Genomic DNA, 25,302 nt, shown 5'->3' with positions numbered 1-25,302 from the left:
TGTGGGATTTTTAACATACCTATTTCTATAATAGTAGAATCCATTTTTTTGTTTATAGTGAACAGTGCCATGGAAAATCATTGCCCGGGGCGAGAGTATAGTACGATGTCACCGTATATATGAGTGACGTCGACAGACTAGCTACGAAGCGCCACCATGGTTGGCACGAAGCTCAATAACATTTTCAAAATAAACCCTACCTTTCCTTAATTTTGAGCACATTTTATTACGTTTTCCTTCTATTTTACACATGTGCACATGCACTTTCCTAACATGAGTAACACACCTCCTCCGAAATATGTGGCCCCTTTTTTAGGCGTCCGGCACTGACAGTGGATACAGTAACTGTAATATCTATATTCCCAACGACGAAGGTGCTGGTTCAAGATGGATGTTAAACTCCTTCATTGAAGAGGCCATTAACGTATCCGATCTAAGCCCACAACTTCTTGACCAAATAATAGAATGATCATGCGACAAGTCTTTGCAACTGGTTTTCTGTAACGAAGACTTGGACAAGTTCTGCCTGATGAGGAGAGAAGAATATCCTGGTCTGGTGATTTCTGCTTTAAAAGTAATAATTCCATTTGCTATATCGTACTTGTGCGAAAGTGTGTTTTTTTTTATGGTAAACATTAAAACAAAGATAAGAAATCGCTTATCAGTTGAAAATGGCTTGATAATGTTCGTCATGAAGATTGAACCGGGCATTGCTGCACTAGTGAAATTACACCATGCTTAGGTATCTCATTAGGTTTTAATTTTAATTGTATTTCAATGTGCAGGTTTTGTTTCATGTGTATTTTTCTAGTATTTCTATATACAGTTCTCATTAGTTTTATATCATACCTCTTTGATTTAAATTCATTTTTAAACAACTCTACTAACTAACTAACTCTATGGCCTATGGAACCCGGAGGTTCAATGCCGCGTTCACAAAAGCTCTACACTGACTTCTATCCTTAGCCAATTGGATCCAGTTTCTAATTTGTATTCTTATCTCAGCGAGATCCATCTTAATATTCTACTCCCATCTGCGCCTAGGTCTTCCTAATGGTCGTTTTCCGTTTGGTCTTCCTGTCAAGACTTTGAAAGCGTTTCTACTTTCTTCCATTCTAGCTACATGACCTGCCCACCTAAGCCTCCTAGACTTGACGACCCTAACAATGTTGGGTAACCGTATAAATTATGTAGTTCCTCGTTATGAAGTTTCCGCCATTCCCCATTCCCGTTCCTCTTGGGTCCGAATATTCGTCTAAGGATCTTGTTCTCAAATACTTTCAGTCTATGTTCTTCCCTCAGAGTAAGTGACCATGTTTCGCAACCATACAGAACAACAGGCATGATTATCGTTTTGTATATTTTAAGCTTCAAATTTCTCGACAGAATTCGCGACGACAAGAGACTTTGAACCGAATAGTAACACGAATTCTACACCCTTTGAAAATGTTCAGTAGACTTATTTTTTATTGTTCTTTACAGTGTGTATAAAAAATAAAAGTATGCCTATCAGAACAAAATTAAAAATAATATTTAAAAATAATTTCTGGTATTAGATTCTAACTATATTTATCTCTTCCGCCTATCTTCGCGATCCCCTAGGGGCCGCGACTCCCAGGTTGAGAAACCCTGCTCTAGGCACACATGAGTTATGATGGAACATACATACATACACTTTTATATGTATAAATGCAGATAAGAGAGAGTTGAGAGAGAGCGATTAAGGAATTACCGCTCTCAATCTCTTCACTTTACTTTTGCGATTCGTGAAAATCTTACGTGACAGTTTGGGGCTAGCTAGTTTTTTTTGTCTTGAACCACGATCCGATTTTCGATATGCTCGACCTAAATGCTGTAATGCGAATATTGAGAAGTTATCTGCGATGAAAGTAGCTGCAAATAAATACATTACATAACTTATTTATTGCTATTACAGGATTTTTTAAATTTGTATTCAATATTCACACATAACACACCGACGTTCTGTGAATACCTCAGATGTTATATTTTAAAGATAAGAATTACTTATGTCGTGAAATGATATGAATATATATATTCAACTCATATATACAACGGATGGTATGAAAATATATATACAACTGATGAATTGTAATGTAACTATTTTACATAATTTTCATGCATTGAGGAAAGTAGAATATCATAAAAGAATCTCACCTGAACGGGTATCGAACTCACGATTTAAACACTCGGTGGTGTACCACTGAGCTAACATGACCGCTTTTCGGAATCTGCTTCTGAAATATAACTGAGCTCATACGTAAATGCTCTTTTCCGTATGGAAATGACAATGACGAAACGAGAGTGTGAATACATAGTCTCGAAATATTGTATCATTAAGTATTTCAATCCATGTTACTTTTTTCTACTCTTAATACCATTTCAACATGTCTTATTATATTTAACAGAAGGAAAAACATATCTGTACATCTTTTCCCGATTACTAAGGTTGGCTTTGGAGGTTCGAACCAGCAGCTTTAGTTTACTGTTTTCCGAAGATACCCGAAGTTGGACTTCGAAAGTGTTCGTCTCAAAACAGCTATCATATCGCTCAATCTGTTTTGTATATGGTATATGTTTTTATACGTGTAAAGTCAGTATAACAATTCATTCTTTAAACAGCTTTTCGTATGTATTAATATTTCTTTATAAAAACTGTTTTTAATGTTATTATTACGGCGCACCATTTTCAGATTTCTTTCGCGAGTCGTTGATCAAGTCGTTCGCCACAAGCGTTGCCAAACTCACAGCTCGGAATTATTCCAAAACCTGATCGAACTTATGCTAGATTCGGTCAAATTATGCTAGATCCTCATAATTACTAATTCAGGAGTTTTAAAGAAAGGAAGTTGAGATACGATAACGTAACTTAAAATACACAGAGAGCAAGAATGCATGGATAGAACTCAATACTTCACGCACCAAAATTTTAACTCAACTAAATTACTGCAGTCGTTGTCAGACTCAATGGCGTATATATCGTATAAATGAATGCAAAGTTTTTGTTTACATATTTTGAAAGAAAATTACTTCGCAGCATAAGCGGAGTTGGGAATCGTCTGCTGGGGGGGGGGGGGGGGGGCAGATTTTTGGTCGGTCTCGGAGCTGTCATTTCAGGAATAAATATGATCATGAAGTCAGAAATAAAGATGGTGAAGTTGCCAAAAAGTTGGGGGGAGAATGGCCCCCATAGCTCCGCCCATACCTCGGAGTTAAAGGATTAGAAAACCCTGGGTGGAGCCACAAAAAAAAAGCCCAAAGCCGTTCCGAACTTACTTCGGAAAATAAGACTGCCTGTATGGTTTACCGAGTGTATGAATCAATGGAAGAGGATACATTTCTGCCGTTCTTTTTCTTCCCACGACCAACTTCTTTCTCATCTCCAGGTTTTACGGCTTTTTGATAACTTGCTGAAATTGTGCTAGATTTGGGCAGGATGCTAAAAGCAAGATGCTAGATGCTAGAGACATGCAAATTATGCTAGATCTAGCATCATTATGCTAGATCTGGCAACGCTGTTCCCCACAATAGGCGTGTCGTGCAAGTAACCAATCACACGCCAGGTACTAGCTTTTACCTATTGCTTCCTTCTCACAGCTCAGAACATTGGTAACTATGGATAGACGTACAGCAGTAATTACTTTATGGGAGTTGGAAGGTTATTCTGCAACTGCAGCTAGCAGGCGAGTAGGTGTCCCGGCCTCTACAGGAAGGCGATGGATTCGGAAATATGGTGCTACAGGTCAGACTGGTAATTTACGATCTCCTGGTCGTCCGCATGTGTCAACCGAAGCCCAAGATGCGAGATTAGTAAACGAAGCCCGGTTAGACCCACTAAGGACGTCTGGACAGCTAAGGGAAGCTTCTCTCTTTCCTGGTTATAAGCATACAGCTCTGCGAAGGCTTCGTCATGCTGGGTTACGTGGCCGTGTTGCTGCCGTGAAGGAAAAACTCTCAGACGACCACAAAATTTACCGTCTCGCGTTTGCACAGGCGAATGTGGGTCTCAATTGGGAAAACGTAGTTTTCTCAGATGAATCCATATTCACAACATCAAAGGAGGGACGCCGTTTTGTGTATCGTCCGAGAGGTACCCGATATGACCATGGATATGTGGCTGCTTGCAATCGCAGTGGCCATGTATCTATTTTATGTTGGGGTTGGATTTCCAGTCGCGGAGCAGGACAGCTTCATAGAATTGAAGGACATCTGGACAATGCTCAGTACTTAGACATTATCAGTAATATCATGGTGCCATCTGTACGAGTATTTCAGCCTGATGGTGTAATTCAGTTCCAGCAATACCAGTCGCCAATACATACTTCCCGTGTGGTTCATGAATGGTTCGCAGGGCACCCTGAGATTGATTTAATCGACTGGCCGCCTCGTGGAGCAGACCTCAATCTCATGGAAAATATGTGGGCAGAAGTGAAGCGTACTCTAAGGGAACGTTGGCCTGAGGCAGATCCACCAAGAACTCAGGATGACCTGTGGCATCTTGTTTCCGAAGCATGGCTGGAGGTAGGGGAAGGAGATAGATTTGTCACCCATGTAATAGATTCCATGCCCAGAAGAATGGAGCGTGTAATAAATTCAGAAGGGTCTTGGACACAATATTAATGTCCCCGCCTTAACTCCCGAAAAAAGCCCTTTTCAGGGCTACCTAAACGCCTCTGAAAATATTTCTAAAAGTAAACCACTTCTTGTATCCGATTTCTGTGCAATCCTACTAACAAAAGAATGATAATTAGCTGTAGGCTTTGAACTCAAGACCTCTTCAGTGGCAAGTCCGTACTCTACCAGTGAACTAACATGAACACGCAAACCCAACCTGAAGAAACACGACTTTCAATTTCTGGTATTCGATGACAACGATGCTCATATACTTTGCAAATGTTGTATTCAACTTGGGATATTCCGCAACACACACACACACATAAACAAAGCGAAAGAGAGAGAGAGAGAGAGAGATGAATACACAAAAGCATATTCAACGTATTCGAATGAGACTCTAAGTAACGACATTCCGTTCTAAAGAGAATTTGTGTTTCTTCCCGTGACGTTAAGGGGATCGGGAAAAGTTATGTGTCTTGAAGCAGGATACGACTTTGGATACTCTGTTTATACACTTTCTATATCCGTAGGAATATACTGTATTTCACGAATATAAATAACATACTGTAATGAGAATATTGAGAAGTTAAATCTGTATGACAAATAGCTGCAAATAAATACACTACATAACTTATTTATTGCTATTAAACGATTTTCCTAACTTGTATTTAACATTCTCATATATAATACCGACCTACTGTGAAAATTATCTCAGATGTTATATTTTAAACATAATACTTACTATGTTCTGCAATTATTATGTTATATATAAACAACTTATGTATTTTAATGTAATTATTTTATATAATTTTTCATGCATTGCGGAAAATATAATTTTAAAAAAAAGTATTGGCCCAGACGAGAATCGAACTCTCAACCATATGATTTGAAATCCGACAGCTTACCAATGAGCTAACACAAGGACTTCTAGAACTAAGCTTCTAGCGATGTATAACGGATCTCATGATAATTATGACATTCATATCCATTACAAACGCAGTTTCTGTTCTACTTTGACTTTTATTTTAGTACTCAGGCGATAATTATGTTCTATTTCTTAATTTTGAGCATTCTTTTACATATGGAAAGATTCTTTAACGTATTTAAATGTTCCATTACGTATAGAGAGCTAAATGACAAACAAGCATGTGCTCACATTAATAAAAACGTTTCGAAATATTGTATCATTTAGTATTTCAATCAATGTTGCTTTTTTAAACACTTGGTAACAAGTCTTATTATATTTAAAAGAAGAAAAACACATCTGCAAACTTTTACCCTTTTGCAAAGGCTGGCTTGGAGGTTCGAACCTGGCTTACTTTTTCCCGAAGATACCCGAAGCTGGACTTTGAAAATTTTTGCCTCAAAACACCAATAAAGAATGCGCTCAACCTTTTTGAGACAAGGTGTACATATATATATATATATATATATATATATATATATATAGATAGATAGATAGATAGATAGATAGAGGGAGAGAGAGAGAGAGAGGGAGGGAGAGAGAAACAGGGAGAAAGAGAGCATGTGTGTGTGATGACTGGGTTTGTTCCGTGCGTATATAGATGAAATTCAGCTCTTCTGAAAGAAAGATCGAATTCGCACATTGCCTGAATTACATGCTGAACACACATGAAAAATCATTTGATGAGGTTTACTTTTAAGTATTCCCAGCTAGTAACGGGCCCTAACTAACAAGTTTCAGACTTCAGAACTGGCCTGAAGTGGATTACCAAATGCAACAATATAGCAATAGTAACACAAAGATTATGAGTATGTTCCGTTGATTTTTAAAAGTGATTATGTTTAGCTAACATCACAAACGCTAACTGAAACTTAACGCAGTGCATAGTGTAAATTTCCCGTTAAGATTCCAGACTCGCCTGCAGCAATAAAAGAGTATCTTTTACGCACCAAATGCTGGAAGCAGAATAGGAAATTAAGCGCAAAAAGAACTTGTGAAAAAAAAAAAAAAAAAAGCAAAAACTACAGCGAACCGTGCTACTGCTCGTTGATTAGTAATCATGGCGGTTTAGTTGCCAAATCGGGATACCTCTGGTTCGGAACCCGCTAAAATTAAGGCAATGACTTCTTCCGTGTATCTTTGGGACACCCAGGGATGGAACAAACGCCACTCGTAAGCTTCTGCACAACTGAACACAAACAAAAGCGGGCCGAATTGTTGAACTATGAGTAGTTTTTTAGATCTAGCATGAAATATATCAAAACATTTAAATTTTTCCGGGCTACGACCATCATCACGTGCGTGCTTTCTTCGCGTTTTTACCATGTCCATTCTCCATGTAATATCAGTCATGATTTTTTTTTTTGCAATAGTTTATTCACATACAGAATTACTTTGTGGCCTAAGCAGCATTTTTTTGCACTTTGCCCTCCTGAGATATTACGCCTCACACATGGCATCAACATCACAAACTTCAACTTTCGGACCCCCATAAATCTATGATGCCAATACTATCATAATTGTAGATATTTCTGAAGACTCTTTACATGCAATAGAATTCAGCACAAAACTTATGAACCCCCCACTTTATGCCATTCCAAATTATAGCCTCTTTAAAACGGTAATTTTTTGTACCTTTTCTAGTGATTTCATGTATGGTTTACAACCCTGCATATTTATTTAGAAGCAAGAGTATATGTTCTCCGTATACCTCAGTCTTTCCTCCAAACATTCGTTTTTGTTTGGAGTTCGTCTGATATGTACGTCCTGAGCAACTGTAGTTTTCGTAAATGCTTGGAAATGCAAAAATTGGCACTCCACCGACAACAAAGATGGCCGCCATTCAGGAACACTTGTACATACGACAACGTGAATAGTGTTATTGACCTTCTCATACACAAGGTTCGTCACACTCAAAGTTTTATAATTTTCGGAGATGGTCCAGCAACCACCTCTGAACCACTTCGTATGGATTGGCCCTTTCCTTTGTCTGGAGAGGGTGCATGGTGGCTCAGTGGTAGAGCGCTTACCTCTGGTGCATGGGGTCCCTGGTTCGATCCTTGGCCAAATAAGTTTGTGGTGAACAACCTGGTTTCCTCCCACATTATCATACTACCCATTCTTCCATCATCATTCACTTGCCTTGATAATCTTTCTCCCTTAGCCTTAAGGTCATAGTAATGGGATGTTAAACTGAAATATGCATTTCATTTCCTTTGGCAGAATTATGATAATTCTAGGGCCGAAAAAGTTACTATTGTGTAAACTAGTTATACAGTACTGTACGACATGGTATGGTTTCGTACACTAGGTACTGTGTTTGACGAAGCCAAGAGGTTTAGTTAGTTGGCGAAACTGTAACACAATTATTTAATCTGTTCAGAGATTTTTTTTGGGTGAAGTTACTGAAGTAAAGCACAGCTAACATGTACCAAATGGTTATACGAATCGTAAAGAGTTGTTGCCTCTTTTGTCGAAAAGGATGTAAGGCATGATGAAATTGGGCATAAGATTCTAATCAAAATTAATAGCTTAAGCGGTATCTATGAAGTTATTTGTTTCGAGGAAGATTGAGGAAAGCATATCATGACAGAGTACAATAACTTAATTTTTAAAATAGTTGATATTTTTGTTACAGAAGCTCTTTTACTTGCAGAATAATGGGACATCTATTCAATATAAGCTAGAGTATTTTCCTTGGGGCAAAATCACTCTAATGCTTTCAAAAGTTGTATTCTATTACGAAATTTAGAGATCCATTATTTCGTACTACTATGCGCAGATTAATAATAGTAGCGCAAAATAGTATGATGACTACACGACATTTAATGTCTTTGGCACACAATCTCTCACGTCGACCTCTAGCACCTAAAAACGTTTACCGCTATTGACGAATTCACGTTTATATTAGGTATATTTGCACATGGTGATTCATTTAGTAACCCATTCCCGGCAAGAGCTCATATGGTTCAGATTCTACGTTAATCAGCAGGTCCACGTCTCATACGGCCTCGCTGCTGAACAGGACACTGTGAAAACAAAGAGTTGCATCCCGAAAAATGGTTCTAAATGCTGATTGGGTGATTAAACAGATTCGGTCAATCATAACAAAAGTTGACAAAAATGAAACTAAGAACCGCAGATGCTTTTCCCTCTCTGACCCAGTGGAAAATTAAGTTACAAATCAAGTCTTTCCAATAACTTGCCCCTTGTTCGTCAATTTTAAGACTATTCCAATTCATAACACAGCTTTTCTCTTCCTCAATGAATCTGGCCTCGTTCTACTTTCTTATTAACGTCCTTTGTTCCCGTGTTAACACTTAAATATCGCATCAATTAATATTATGTCCCGTGTTCCTCACGTGTTTAAAAATGGTATTTCTTTCTCTTTCTATTCTCACATCGTCAATGTGTTGTTTTAACCGTTCTTTTAATGTTTTCCCAGTTTCACCAATATAACAATTATTACAATCACTGTATTTTATCCTGTAAACCACTCCTCTTCTATACATAAGCTCCTCTCGGCTTTCCTCCTCCTCTTCTTTCTCTTTTTCCTCATGCCTAATATGTCCAATAGTCCCCTACTCCCTCTCCTATACGTTGAAACGTTGCCTATTTATACGACTAAAATCATAATTTTTATATTAAACTGTGTGGTGAATAATTCTTTTTAATTATTGTATATAATTTAATTTGATGTACCCACTTAAAAATGCGCATGTTCTTCAGAAGTAATGTTAGTTTCGACACATATTTGAGTATTATGTAATTAACAATCTGAAATGTAAAAGTTGAATGATGTATTCAAAGAAGTTGGTTACTGACTTAGTCACTTTGTAAATTGTTGACACTTTATTGTAGGTACTTTTCAAGATATGCCTTAATATTAATTTTCAACGACACTATTGATTTTAATCGAGTACCTACTTGAAAATGTTCTTACTATTACGTATTTTGGCTGTGTCTTGTCTTTCTAGACCCTAATATTCTGAAGTAACTTATCAAGTTCTGCTATGAAATATTACTCACTCATTTTTTTTTTTTTTTTTTAATGTATATAATTATTTTAGAATTTTAACTTCATACAAATCAACACAATGTTTGGTCACACTGAAAATGTTTAAATAAAGTACGGATTTAGTTAATAATCACTGCTAGCAATGCTAAGAATTTGAATGACGTTGAGTTTTAAACTTTGTCATGTGAAGGAGTCCTCTGCAGCTTCTTTCTATCCCTTCGTCAAATATGACTCTTATTAAATTTTAGTTAGTACAATATTCTTGTCATTTTACTATCGATTTACTTGTAATCGATGTTTTCATATTTTTAGTGATTTTGTTAGTAATATTTAAATTTTAATACCATTTTGCATTAATACTATTTTGCATATTAATACTATTACGTAAAATGTTAAATTGCATACATCATTTATAAATCTAGACCAGTAAGTTCTTATGTTATGAATCAACTAATTAGCAGACTAAGGAACACACAGCAACATAATAATTAACAATTGAGAAATTCAGTCTTTACCAGTAAAGATTAAGATATTAACTCTCTTAAACAATTAAAATTGGATTTCAGTTATACATAAGTGCATTTAACAAAATTACTTTGATATTTTTGTTTAAAAGTTGAGTATTATTTTAAAGTTTGTTTGTTACTTTATTATGTTCATATACAAATACTTGTATTCGTACTATTTCAAAATCAAGTATTTGTATATGAACTTCTCAACTTCCTGCAAGAGAGAAGTTTCTGAATTTTAGTTTAACAAAAAGATAATGACAAAATATTAAAGTAAAAAAATTTTAGTGTAAAAGTTAATTTATTCTTTTCTAATAGGAGTATTGAAAAGTTTCTGCAATTTAGTTTATCATAAAAGTTCTAAAGAATGTGTAATGTAGTTTCTTGTAAGAAAAAAGTTCCTGGAATTTAGTTTAACAAAACGTTTACAACAAAATATTGTAGTAAAAATTCTTGTGCAAAAGTTAATTTATCCTTATAATAAAAGTACTGAAAAGTTTCTGCAATTTAGTTTATAGCAGTAGTTAACAACAATATGCAGTGTCATTCGGTTCAAAAACAAGGTTGGAAATTTACATTAACAAAAAAGTTAATAAAATATTGTACGAAAAAACTTCGTGCTAAAGTGAATGTGTACTGCTAAAAGTTTTTGGATTTTATTTTGCCAGAAAATTTTAAAAATATTATGTACTGTGATTATCTTGTATGAAATAAGTCACTAAAAAGTTCGTGATTCAGTATTAGAAAGTTAATAAAAATATCTTAGTGTAATTTCTCGGAGCAATTAAGTAGTAATATTGCAAAAGAGCATAGTTGAAAAGTTAATGATTATTAAAGTATGGTACAAAACTTTTGGGAGCTCCCTCGTGGCTAAGCAGTTTGCGTACATGCCTTTGGCATGCGAGGCCAGGGTTCGATTCCCGGCGGGAGCTCATGTGATTCGGATCCCACGTTAAGCTGTAGGTTCACGTCTCAGGTAGCCTCGCTGCTGAAACGGAAGCTAAATTAAAATAAAATCAAATCTAAAAGTTCCGGTTGGAAATCTTCATTAACCGCAAATAAGAAAAATTGTATTCAGGTTCATTACAATTCTGATAAAAACAGCAGACTTGCAAACAATGTAACTTATATTGGAAATATCCTAATAATACTTCAATGTCAAACATTCCTCAGAATTTTGCAGATTTTAACAATGTAAATCATTTTAGGCCTCTAAGACCACAATTAGTAGATTCTCTACCTACCCGCTCTATGAACCGAGGAAGATTCCCGCATCCAAACCAGGCCATCTCTAAATGATGTGTGCTCATTACAGGGAAAATGACATTAACATTGTATAAAATGCACTCGAGTTATCATATTGTTTATGTCATGATTAATAAAGATCTCGTTAATGTAGTGTAGAGGATGATGAAAGTTCATCTATTGATGAAGAAAAACATCAAAATCGAAATAAATCTCAAGTACGTAATGCCACTGAAGAGAGCAAGGTAAAAATTTTAAACGAAGTGTTTTATGCTTTGTGTGATTCTAGAGCTTCATCTATTTATTAATTTACGGTTTAAGCAAAAAAAAAAAAAAAAAAAAACTAAGTATAGTATCGCATGCTCAATAAAAACTACAGCAGATATTGAATAGATCATTCAGCAAAGAAAACAAACAGCAAAAGCTAAGGTTATCCATTCCCTTGAGTGTGATGTGAGATTAATAGTGGTTGTAGCTGTTTTTTAGGAAGAGATTTTCTCTATGATCATTGCTAGAGTAGATTTTGGCAAGACAAATACTATAATTAGTCGAGATATCAATGTCTGTGTGGTACCTATGAAGAAGAGGTATGGTGTGTGATATTATGTGGTATGGCTGATACTTTTAGTTTTCCGCTTTCTTGTACTTGATGGATTTCCTCTCATCACTCTCATTACTTGCATCGATCAATCTATACTGTGAATTTTGTCTTTCGCAAATAGAATCTCCCTGCTTTGAACCTGCCAATGCCATCACATGATTCTCGATGGCATTACACGGAACCTGACATTTTTCAGTTAATACTCTTTCCTTTAATATTTTCTTTTTACTTGTTCATTTGCCTGATGAAGCATTGACAGAGAAGCTTTCAATGTAGTTTGGGTAATTTATTATTCATGCCTGCTTCAAAAAATTTTATTCTAACAACAAATATCGGATATGTACAGAAAACAGGATAGTTATGTAGGTAAATGTATGCCTCTGCAGCCTTCGTGATAAAACTGCAGTCGTACAAACAGAAACTGATAATAATGAAAGACTTGCTCTTCCACGCGGAAAGCGGAGTGAGTGGTTTACTGTGTTATACCACAGGTATAAGAAAATCTACACAAATTCTTTAAATGAAATTTACATAATCGCCTATATTCTTTTTTGTGTGCCCGGTAAATTACAATAGCAAAAAGCAAAACAATGTTATTACTGAAATTGTGGTTGCTCAACACTAGTAAAGTACTATGAGTACCATGTACACTCAACTTCAGTATTGTACAAGATAACCGAAAAAAGAGTTTTCCGTTCGTGATCGTCAGAAACAGACAGATATGCACAGCATGATACTCAGTGTTAGGTCTTCAAGTAATCTCCATCAGTGTCCAGTACTCCTGCCAACGATCCTGCACCTCCGCAATTTGCTCTAGCGATAAAACTCTGAAGTATTGGACGCAAAGAATTCCGTGAGTTTTCATTGATGATGGATTTCCCACGGAGTTGGTTGTTCAAGGAATAGAGCAGGTGCTAATCTAATGATGCTAGGTCAAGGGAATGTGGAGGATCGTACAGCATCTCCCGGTCAAGTCGATGAATAATATCTCCGGTCATCCGTGCCACGTGTAGTCTCACATTGTCAGCACACCCTTGCAATTAACCAATGCTGGCTCCTGGAATGCATGTTGCACTCGTTGCAACTACTGCGAGTACAGGACCGCCGTGATGGTGCGACCTGATGGTGGGAGCTCCTAATGCACACTTGGCGATTAGCCTATCAGAAAAAGCAAAGGTGATTTTCAGGTGTGAGATACACGGTCATCTGATAACAACCAATGTCTGGTATGGTTGAACTGTCATACTGGGACCCACTTTTCGTAACACGTGAGCACTTGATTAAAAATGGGTGTTATGCTCCAGCATCACAGATATGCTGTTGTTAATTTTCTTCGTTATGTTGTTTGTTACTTGTTTATGTATTTCATGTTTTAATTTATTGTTTGTTCTATCCTCTGTTTATTTCTTAATGGAACGTCACTTTTGGTTTATCTTCAAATGAATCATCGGTTTCTGAATATAAAGTTTATTCCTGAGAAACATTAATGACGTAACCAACAAACATATTACCTATCTACACCGAAAAGCTCTAGTGGAAAATATTGGAGGGACTTGGTCGTTTGTCTGTATCTTATAGGAAAACGAAAGCAGAAGAAAATTGATTTGAAGAAATAATACTGGTGACTATAAGATGAAACGAACGTCTCAAATTGAATACAGAATAATTTTGTGATTCTATCACCAGTTTTACTTAAGAGTCGGTAAAGTTCTCTTTAAAAAGTAGTAATTAGTGGTCTTTCCAAGGTAACATTAATTTTCCTCATTTTCGTTCTCTGAAAGTTGTCTTGATCATGAAGATGTTTAACATGCTGAGCTAAGTCAAGTCTTCGGAAAGCTTTGCTTTCTCCTTTTCCTATGCTGTTGCATAGCCATGCCACTAATTACATCTAAAATGCACAACTACTAACTGGAAATATTTCTAAATATTCAAAATAGCCAGTTTCGCGTTTCTATGTTGGAATTTTACAGATTAATGTGTTTACTCGTATTCTGCTTGTTTAGTGTCGAAACAGATTCCTGTTATTCCGTACATGACGGTAAAGCACGAGTCAACATTAAATAGTAAAACTAACTTCAAACACGTTAATTACTTATTATGGATTAACAACATCTACGATATTATTGTGTTAACTAAGATCATGTCCTACGTAATTCTTTTTAAGCTTCATTTCAAAATCATTCTTACAGTGATCGTAGAATCTGTGCATAATAGCATAAAAAGAACGTGTATAATTATTACATGAAATTGAACACTGTACTTGTAATCATACAGTTAATGTAATATGTAAAGTGGATACATATTTTGAATTAATGCATATGGCAAGTGATTCAATTAATTAATTGTTATAAAAATTGAAAATTTTATTTAAATTACTCACTAGCCCGTTACGGAGATGCCAGAACTAGCTATATGAAGAAGGATGTGTTATGCTCAGCTTCTGAAGTAAACGATACATTACTAATATATCATCATTTGAAGATAGTTGTATGTTGTGCCACAACTATGGTAATTTCGCGAACTACAGTAACATCTTTATCTTCATATGATATTCGTTATCAGTAGTCTTTTTAACATTATTCAATTTTACTATATTACCAAAAGATACGAATAATTATTCAAAAGTTAGGCTAAATTATAAAATGCATGCATAAATCGAATAACATTGAACTGCACTCTGCATTATCAGACTGAATTTAAAACCTAGGCGCCACTATTGGAAGCTTTACGAGAAAAATATGAACTTAACCTAACTTTGCAATATTTAAGAAATACATCATAATGCTTAAATTCAAACTTAATCATGAATGCTATCGAAATATGGATTGTAAAAGACGACCGGACACCATTTTATCTGAACTTCTTTTGCGAAGTTCAGCTGTAATGTCACTTTCTCCTGAAAATATTCATATTCTATTATGTTTCAATATTTGATGATCAATTGCTATTGTCAATGGTTATGGAATATTTATGGAGTATTTGAGCATTAGCTTGGAAATTTACTTTTATAAAGACATTATCTAGCAGTAGCGGATCGTAGTCTGTACAAGCACTGATGCAATGTTGCAATATCAAAGGTATTCTTTGGGAGGGGTACGCGCAAGTGTTCCCCTCCCCCAGCATTCTTGAGTTTTATCCAAAAAGTATTCAGGAAATATGAAGAGGAAAGTCTTTTAAGCTCTATTTGTATGTTATTGATTAAATTATTTCTCTAATATTGATTTAATATATAAGCTATTTCCTTTTTTTTCAAACAACCACTATCAATGTACGTTTATACAGGGCCGGTCTAGGGGGGGGGTCAATTCGGGGCATTTGCCCCGGGGCGCAGCTGGTTGAGAGTATGTAGGGGGCGCCATTTCGATGCAAAATTGGGAGAAATTAGGGCAGATATGCGTCTTTGCCCCGGGCGCAATATTTCTTAGATTCGGTCCTGCGTTTATACAATATTTATATACAAAACCTCTACACTCATGTTATTGAACACGAAATAAATCGAATATATAGTATGTGCTGTAAGCCATGAATAATGGCGTTAATCCGAAAAGAAGAAGAAAAAAAAGCAAGAAAATTGCATGCACGCAGTTAAACAGAATTATTTACTTATATAAACTATGCATTATTTTAGAATGGAAGGTCTTTCTTCCATCTTTTGGGCTTCAAATTTTTCTATGATTTTATTGAAATCTGAAATGCTGCTCGCCAAGTTTCTCTGAATAGAAAGCATCGCTACCGCAAATATTTTCTGCTTTATTTTTTTTTTAGGCTCCAGAAACACCTCTCTCCTCCGACAATATGCATTTTATTAGCATTTCTTTGTATAAATATACGGTACAAAAAGTCCATTTTCAGAAACCACGTATTTTTGTCTGTAAAGAAGCATGAAATCTAAGATGTTTTCCTTCGAAAATGAAAAAAAAAAAAAAAAAAATAGTTTAACATTCCAGCCCATTAGGCTAAAGAAGACAGATGAGTATTGGAAGTGAATGATTTGAGATTAATTTTTTATGCTCTCCGCCGGAAATCGAACACGAAATCATGTGCACGAAAGACACAGAGCTAGGAATTAGACCAGTAGTAAGACATTTTCTTCTTCGAGACTCGATCGACCCCCCCCCCCCCTAGAATAGGCTTTTTTTAAAAATAAATCTTATCCCAAGAATTTTCACCTTTGTATTATAAATGTTAAATGAAATCTATTGACTTCGAATGACCGCCCCCAAACTTTCAGCCTGGACCTGTTCCTGCTACCACCAGACATATTTGTTCTTTGCGAGTTTATGTTTTGTGAATAACTTCTTTCTTCCAAGCGTCTGTATCTCCCTCACCCTATCAATTGAGGAATTCGTAACTATTACAGAAGCTGACCAGTTGCGGAAGAAAGGCAACCGCAAGAGAGCAATACGGGAAGATAGGAGCGATGTAAGAATAAATCCACTTCCCCATGTTAAAAGATAGGAGATCGCTGCCATATGCTCAATGTTACTGCTTCCAGTGGCAACGTTCGCTGCCACTGGAAATGTAAATCTCTCTCTTTCTTTCCGTTTTTTAATTGACTTTTTTCAGAAATGCATCAATACTGTTTTGCGCTCAAGAGCAGAGGTTTATTTTTTACTGATACCTTACTTTAATACTTAAAAATAGTTTTAGTATTAAAAATTATCCAGTTGCACAACCATGCAACATATAGTACCAGCCGCCGCTGTTATCGAGTGAAATTACATAAATGTATTCATTTTTCTGAAATAGTTGTAACTGCTTCTCTGCGTAAGTTAGCAGTTTTATCCGCGGAGATTAAAAGACTAAATAATTCAACCTCTAATAGCCCATACGCGTATCTGAAGACACTGTGTTTAATCTGTTTAATTTGTCCCCTGCAGTGTGATTTTGGAACTTAATTACCATACTACTTTCCATCGAACTGGAACTAGCGTTCTTTTCCGCAGTTTTCTAAACGCGGCGGCGACTTAGGCGAAACTTCCACGCTGTCGTCGAAGATCTAAAGGAACGTTTGCTTACCTGTTGTAACACGATTCCTCGAAAACATCGGAGCGCTACAGGTAGGTGGTTGTGCCAAGACAGTACACTCGTTCTTTGCTGGCTACGGACAATGTGTGGGGTATACACTTGCTCAGCTTCTTCTGTACTTGATCACCTCTATACTGTGTACATGAAGTGTCTCCTCGGAAACTAGCAAGCGTTCAGCAATTTCACCACACGTTTGACTGCTGTCTTCCTCTATGACTACCTTCAAGACCTCGTCACTTCAATGGCTGTTCCTCGCCACTTCGAGGTTCATCACAATGCCCAGATCTCCCGACTGAACTTCTGGGACAAATGTCTGGGAATGTGTTCGTTCACAGCATTTTCCCAAATGCATGATGTATTCGACGATTTGCTGCGGCTGCTGGCAGATCCACCTTAAAGTCATACGCAAACAACAGTGAACAAACTGCTTTGATACTTTCATTTCTTGTCATTGCTGTGTATGCGCAGCGTACCTACATTAGAGAAAATCAATAGTGCCACTAACCCCCATTGCCTTTCGGGCGCCTAAGTAATTTCGTTTCTTCTCTGTAAGTGCTTCATCAATTGGGACATCAAAAACGTCAAGAACACTTTTGGTTATCTTGTATCTAGTTCTTAGTTAATTGCTGTACGAGGTTGTGCGATGTAAAAAAACTAAATGCAGTATATCAGTATTCATTGAGGATTACTTTGTTATAAGAACAAATACGAGTTTTTTTTGTCCCATTCTGATGTATTCTTCTTATATTGATTTGATGAAAAATTCTTATTAGCTAAAACGACTTATCTGTACAACTATCTCATCTATCAATGCATGATTTAATGGCCTGATCTTATTTTGTTTGCTACCAATATTATCTCCCAGATTTTTTTGGTTGGGGGAGGGGTGTTTTTAGCATTGAGAAAATAAGACTAACCAATAACATGAAACTGAAACCACATTTTCTCGAATTTTAGGAACTTGTAACAGTTATGAACATAATTATATGCACAAGATTAATAATCAAAACGAGAATGACATGCTATTAGGTATTTTAGCAATACCCATATACACTTAGTGCCTTTAAACTACTAAATACGGTTTCCCATTTGAAAAAAAAAAAAAAAAAATGATAAAGCGGACAATTAACTTTTCACGTTTCTAAATTTCAAATCTTAATGTTTTGGTCATATTGTACACCAATATAAACTGACCTCCAAAAAGATGACTCTGTTGGTATGTTCAATTACTGCACTGGCATCTGAAGCAAAAAAATATTCGACTTCCTTATCCTCCAACGGTTGAAATTCTGATGTAGATTCGGATCGTGGAATCATCTGAAGGTCTCTTCCATGTGGACGATGATCTGTTAAAGAATTGAATTCAAGGTTTCGAATCAGTTAACATTTCATATATAAGGTAATTTACACCTACATACATACTGTGAATATATACAGCGTGTCTCAAATCTCCTGACATAGTGTAACTCTGTTATTATCAGAATTACAACAAAATGTAAGAGGAAAAACCATCTCCAAATATGATGTTTTCAATCTAAAGTGAAGGAATTTTTTAAATCGGACGAGCCGTTTGGGCTGTACACTCTTTATGCGCTTAATGTTACATGAAAATGCAACGTTGCCATTTACCTGGACCCACAACATAAGTGAATGAAGTTACTGTTTGAAATGGGGGCTGGCCATCGATGTGTTAACATAAAAGACAGTAACTTCATTCACGTATGTTGTGGGTCCAGGTAAATGGCAACGTTGCATTCTCATTTAACATTGGGCACATAAAGAGTGTACAGCCCAAACGGCTCGTCCGATTTAAAAAAATCCTTCACTTTATATTGAAAACATCATAATATTTGGAGATGGTTTTTCCTCTTAAATCTTGTTGTAACTCTGATAATAACAGAGTTACCCTATGTCAGGAGACTTTTGAGACATCCTATATATATATATCGGGTGTTTTAAAAATGGCGCCCACGGACCACAAAGCACTATTTTACAGACCAAAATAAAACAAAAATGTTATATGATGGTATGTTCTCCGGGCCTCCTTCAGCCGCTATGGGGCATCAAAATTTCACAATGTGGCAACGTCGCAGATTAACTTGGAGTCATTACCATTACTCTAAGAATACAACAAGCAGCTGAATCGATTGCTTCACTAATAAGTGATGCTAGTGTCAATTAATATCGACTTTAGCTGCCATCTGGAAAGAACTGATATAACTATTTGATAGATCGATAGATCTAATCTATGGTTCTTTATTTGCGACGTGCCACCACCTTAAAGAATCGTATGTATTCGTAGAACCTGTTTAATTGAAAAACAAGCATGACTGCCTCCGATAAAGGTACCATGGGTGATATTGAAAGGGCCAATCTGTTCTCCAAGTAGTGCCAATAAAATAGCTATCTTACAAGGGAAACGAATCAAAAACTCTCAGCGAGTTTTTTATTTCTTTTCAGCATATTAGACAGCAGAGGCGGCAAGAGGAAAAACTCTCCATTGCAATCATGGTAGGTCGCTGTAAAGCACAGAAACTGTCAAGTATTGTCCGCTGAACAGCAGTTGCAAGTGGCTGTGACTGTTGAGAAAGATAGATGATTCTACTGTTTTCATGATATACTCGGGTCTGGCAGTACGATCAATGAATTTTATAATTTCAGAACAGGACGATGCACTTGAACGAAAATAGAAACAATTAAAACAATTCAAGCAATAACAGAATTACTACGGTTTATGAAGATCCCTCCAGATATTCAGAAACAAGAACTACACCATTACACCCAAAGAAAATTACAAGATAAACAAACAAACGTTATGTGTTATATATTCTTACAATGAATTGCTAAGCTACCATACCTTGTAACTCACAGTATTCGTGGAAGCTATTCGCAAGTTTACCATGATATTCAAGCAATCAAGCCATCTTTTACTACAATATGCAAGCAAAGTAACATGCAAAACATGTAAGTAATGCAAACAAAAAATAACTTTAGAAAAAATAAAAAGGTCTATACCTGTTGCTTTTCGTTCAGCTTCTACTCAGTAGACAGGATGGTGAAAGTAAGAAAAACAAAAATAAAATTAGTAAGTACATAGCTAATGATAAAATAAGTAATAGCACTTGCTTAAAGCTTAACTTAAAAGTAAAATAACATGAACACATGCAAGCACACAACAAATGCAAAGAAACACAAATAACTGATATCTACATAGGACACAAGACAGGTAAACATTAAAAACTAATGTACTATCAATGAAGGTAAGCTTTCATACATATGAAGAAAGTAATTTCATGCTTAAAATGTTTTCCAATGTGCCTCTTAATCCAACAAATATTGCAGAAGGATTTTTCACAAAACTTAATTTTACTACAGTAATGACAGAACGGAAATTAATTACATCGTCCCAAACTATGTTATTTCTTTCCAAACTTGAAATATAATAAAAGCTTTCGGCTATATTTCCTGAAGATTATATATATATATATATATATATATATATATATATATATATATATATACTCGTAGATAGATAGATATTTTAAAACTAGTTTTTGTTTTTTTAAATGTACATAACAGGAGAAAAGATGCATCGTCAAAGTATTTCTGAATAAAATTTAAAGTGTTACGAATTCAGAGGGTTGATTGATTTATTGAAGTTCAACATTTCTTAGCAGAACCATCGTTAATACGATAGGGACTCAAGATAAGCTCCGATCCAATATTTCGAGCTTTTTTTTTTGTGGGGGGGGGGGAGAGGGACTTAGTATCCTATCAAGGATCAAACCCGAAGCTGTGAGAACTCTACTCAAACGTAAAGATCTCGAGCTATTTTTGAAGCAGCTGATCACGAGCGACGAAAAGTGAATGACCTACAACAACAATGTGCGAATAACATCGTAGTCGAAGCGAGGAAAAGTTCCACGGTCTGTACCAACCCACAGTAACACCAAGAAAGTTTATGCTGTACGTTTGGTGGGAATGGATAGACTCGGACCTGTACTGTCGACAATTCGTGCGAGTGCATCTAGCAATTCAAAAAACGTCGGAACTGGTCAACAGAAAAGGTGTCGTTACCACGATGGCAACGCAAGACCGGTTACATCTTTAGTAACCTGTCAGAAATTGAAAGAATTTGGCTAGGAGGTTTTAATGCATCCACTGTATAACCCGGACTTGGCACTGCCAAATTATTATTTATTTCGATCTCTTCAGAGCTCCTTGAATGGTGTTAAGTTAGTTTCAAAAAAGGCTTGTGAAAACCTATTATTATTATTATTATTATTATTATTATTATTATTATTATTATTATTAGAAACCAGAGTTCTACAGTAACGAGATTATGGTACTGCCGGAAAAATGACAGAAGGTCATCGAACAAGAAGGTTCCAAAGCGATTTCAAAATGTTTTCAAATACGATAAATGTATTGTCAATTTTGACCTTCAAAGGCTCAATACTTTTTAAATAACCTGACTTAAACTATTTCTGCATTTATATAGCGTTTATATAAATGCTATAATTACTGTTACGTGATAATTTCCTAATTCTATCCTATCGTCAGAGACATTTATTAGTAGTGTTAATTTTAGATTACTCGTTGTCTAGTTTCGCTATCCATTTGAAAATTGTTGTGAAAACTTAGTCTCTCTTCGTCGATTCTTATTCACTTACATTTACAACTCCTTTTGTACAGAGCATTCAAAAAGTCTCTATACACCTGAATCGTGGCAAGTCAAAGTCGCATTCAAAGTCACATGAAATAAAATTTTATGCGAAGGTTTGCAACACTGCTATATTATCGCCTTGCGTGAAGGTCATTTCTTAGATTTCAGTCGGCAAAGTGACGTTGAAGTGATTGTTGCATCTAGTTAGCGGTCTCTGAAACAATGGTGTTAACTTTGGAACAACGAATATTCCTGGTTCAATATGTGTTCCGTGAACAAGGTGAGTACAGACAGTCAAAGATAAGTTTGCAGTTAGGTTTCCGGATACACCTGTTTCGAATCGTCACACTGTAAGGGTACTGATCGATAAATTTAGAGACATTGGAACGGTAATGGACTATGATCGAAGTGGTAGACCGTCAGTGCTCGATGAAGAAAAAATGCTACACCTATCTTATGCAATGCAACGTAGCCCCCGTAAACAACTTCGAAAACTTGCCCAGGAAGAAGCAATAAGTGTTAGTACGGCACAAAAGGCGGTTCGTAAGAAACTGCGTCTTATCCCGTATAAGGTGAGAGCGGTGTAGCAGTTACTTCCTCCCAACAGTGTAAAACGAGTGCAGTATTGTGAATGGTTTACACGGTTTGTTATGGACAAGTCTGACGATGTTTCGGATTTTTTTTTTAACTGATGAGGCCTGGTTCCATTTATCTGGTTACGTCAATGCCCAGAACTCACGTTTGAGATGTGCAGAAAACCCACATGTCATACATGAAGTTCTCGGCATGACCAGAAGGTAGGGGTGTGGATTGCAATATCCAGAAGAAGAATAGTCGGCCCCATATTTTTCAAACAAACAATAGATTCAACTCGTTATTGTGAAATTATTCACCAGTTCATGGGAGAACTAACGGAAGACGAAATTCGTAATGCTTGGATACAACAAGATGGCGCTACAGCACATACAGCTCGCCAATCCATGAGATTACTGCAAGAGGTTTTTGGAGATCGAATAATTTCAAAGGGATTGTGACCACCTAGGTCTCCTGACTTGTCTCCTCCGGATTTTTACTTCTGGGGATATGCAAAGAATTCTGTTTATAAAGGGAACCCCCCCCACACTATACAAGAACTCGAAACAGTTATTCGAGATTTTGCTCATAGCATTCTACATGAACAACTTGTAAGAGTATTTGAGAACAAGAAGAAACGTGTGCAAGCATGTTTGGAGGTTCATGGGAGACATTTCCAAGATTTGCTGTGAAAATGTGTGTGTATATGCTACGCCCTGTACATAGTGTTTTTATGCCATAAAATATAATAAATTTTGAGTAAAATAATTTTCTCGTTGCTTTGAATATGTGACAATTCAGATGTATGGAGACTTTTTGAACGCTCTGTATATTTAGATATGAGTCAAGTGTGGAATGATTAAAGGTTGCATCAAAATTTCTGAATGTTATCAAGTATGATTAAAATATTATCATATTAGACTATGGGTAACTTTGTAACTGCGAAAACGATCGTGGAGGAAAAAGGTGGAATTATAAGAATATGTCAAAGTGCAGAAGCGCAGGATGACAGCATGTAAAATAAGATTGAGATAGAGACAAATTGAGTGTCGCTGCAGTTTCACGAAGTGCTATGATTGAGCATAAAGCATGACTTTGAGTGATACGTAATAACCACATTAACTCCAGTCACTGTTAGTTACTTATGACCTTTTTGCACCAGAATTTGTTACCTCATATCTTCGCAGTTCTCTGTAAGCTATCTTAGGAGCACAAGAGTTGAGTATGCTGTATACGATAGCTTTTAGATTCAAATGTATGAGACATGAATCTACAGTTTAAAGGGGAATCTGAACAACTCTAATGTGTTTAATTCTCTCTCACCGAGAATTAAACCTGCAACTCTGTGCACCGAAGGCAGGCGCGCTAGAATAGCACGGAGGACAACGATGCTTACATTACAGCTCAGGTGGTTGCTCAGTCTCTGTTTTCATTGGCTGTTTTGAAAATAATAATAATAATAATAATAATAATAATAATAATAATAATAATAATAATAATAATAATAATAATAATAATAATAATAATAATAATAAGAAGAAGAAGAAGAAGAAGAAGAAGAAGAAAAAGAAGAATCGAACGATCAGTTCGGGCGATACAGCTCTTTTAATGGATGATTAGGTAACTGATCTGAATGGTTTCTCTGTCTTAGCATACCTGACTACTCTGTTGAACGAATTACTACGGATTACTATATATATATATATATATATATATATATATATATATATATATATATATATAAAGGGTATTTCGAAATAACGTAACAACGTTTAGAAAATAAATCTTGATACCAAAATAAGACGGGTGTAGAAATGCTTCCTTTCGGCGCTATGACCAGCCAATAACTTGTATGAAAACGAACATAATTTGAGAACGAAATGCCGGATCAAAGTCTGATAAAAGGGAATACCCATTAATTTTAGTTTCAAGTTCTACTAATGCCCAATATCAGAAGCAGCGCAAAAGTAATCTCAGAAGAAATTAGAGAATTCCTGAGGTACACTACCAAAAGTACAAAACGAGGAAAAACAATAACATACAATATTTTAAGGAATAAAATAATAGAACATTGGTCATAGTAGAAGAAAACTGTTAGAATTTGAAAGGAACAGAGAGTGCCACAGTGTGACTATTTTGTTTTACTACAGAAAAAAAAATCGGGAACTATAATTCCATTATTCCACTGTGTGACTTATTAACTTCCGAAAAATAATGAAATATGTATGTTGCATTAGAGTTCGTTGCGCTTGTAACTGTAACTATTAGTAATATTCTTTTATCTGGTTAAAACTTATTTTCCTCGAATATGGATTTCATTTTTTTTAAAATTTATTTATTAACATGTTTTTCTTTGCTCCTTCAATGACGTTACAAAAATTTCATTAGTTTTCCTAAATTCTTTGTTCTCATTTTCCACAGTACAATCCATCCCTGGTATGTCTACATTTCTGAGTTAATACATTTTTGAACTCTCCATACATTTTTGCTTTTTCTACTGAATTTTTTTCGAAACTCTCAAGTGGCTATATGGATAGCATGCGATCCTTCTGCACGGAACATGTGGGTTCAATTACCAGCGCGAGCTCAAGTGAGTTCGGGCCTTATATTATGTTTTGGGTCCACGTTTCATAACCTCGGCGCTGAAACAGTACGTTATACATACTCGCCCATTTTTCCCTTAAAATTTCCGTAACTCTCGTATCGTAGCCGTGTTCCCTTTGCGACGCCATGAAGTACGTGATGTTTAAGAATCCATCAGTCAGTAAGTCACTGTATCACTTCTTCCAAATTTTACCAAATATTTTGCAAGTCAAAAATAATTGTTGTGACGCAAAGAAATTGTCAAAACAACGTTAGCTTGCTATTGTTGACTCGTTGAATTATATAAAATTGTTCTTAAAACACTGCTAAACGTTGTAGAACGTAGTAAGTACGTTAAATATGTAATTCATACTGAAAATTTAATGTGTAGTGACTCTGATTAGATATGAATTAAGTTGCTCATTCTACCTTTGGTACTAAGTATAACTTGAATAAATAATCTGACTAAAGGAAACACTTATA

The 25,302-nt window shown here is 35.8% G+C and overlaps 1 protein-coding gene across 3 annotated transcripts in view; it reads right to left on the bottom strand.

Annotated features, from left to right (window-relative positions):
• LOC145660877 (glutamine--fructose-6-phosphate aminotransferase [isomerizing] 2-like) overlaps nucleotides 1–25,302 on the bottom strand; it is a 364,008-nt gene that overhangs the window by 223,928 nt on the left and 114,778 nt on the right. For 2 of the 3 annotated variants that reach the window (XM_081726310.1, XM_081726317.1), the window contains 2 exons: nucleotides 20,013–20,033; nucleotides 18,192–18,343 (listed from right to left, as the gene is read on the bottom strand). In XM_081726310.1, coding sequence (XP_081582436.1) covers nucleotides 18,192–18,343; nucleotides 20,013–20,033 — 173 coding nt within the window. The remainder of the gene's footprint in view (nucleotides 1–18,191; nucleotides 18,344–20,012; nucleotides 20,034–25,302) is intronic. The other variant, XM_081726323.1, reaches the window with a different exon arrangement.

The sequence above is a fragment of the Thermobia domestica genome, chromosome 1, assembly GCF_964235325.1.
Source record: "Thermobia domestica chromosome 1, izTheDome1.hap1.1, whole genome shotgun sequence".
In the NCBI taxonomy this organism is placed as follows: Eukaryota; Metazoa; Arthropoda; class Insecta; order Zygentoma; family Lepismatidae; genus Thermobia; species Thermobia domestica.
Note: the sequence above shows the minus strand (reverse complement) of the source record. Positions and strands in the feature narration are given on the sequence as shown.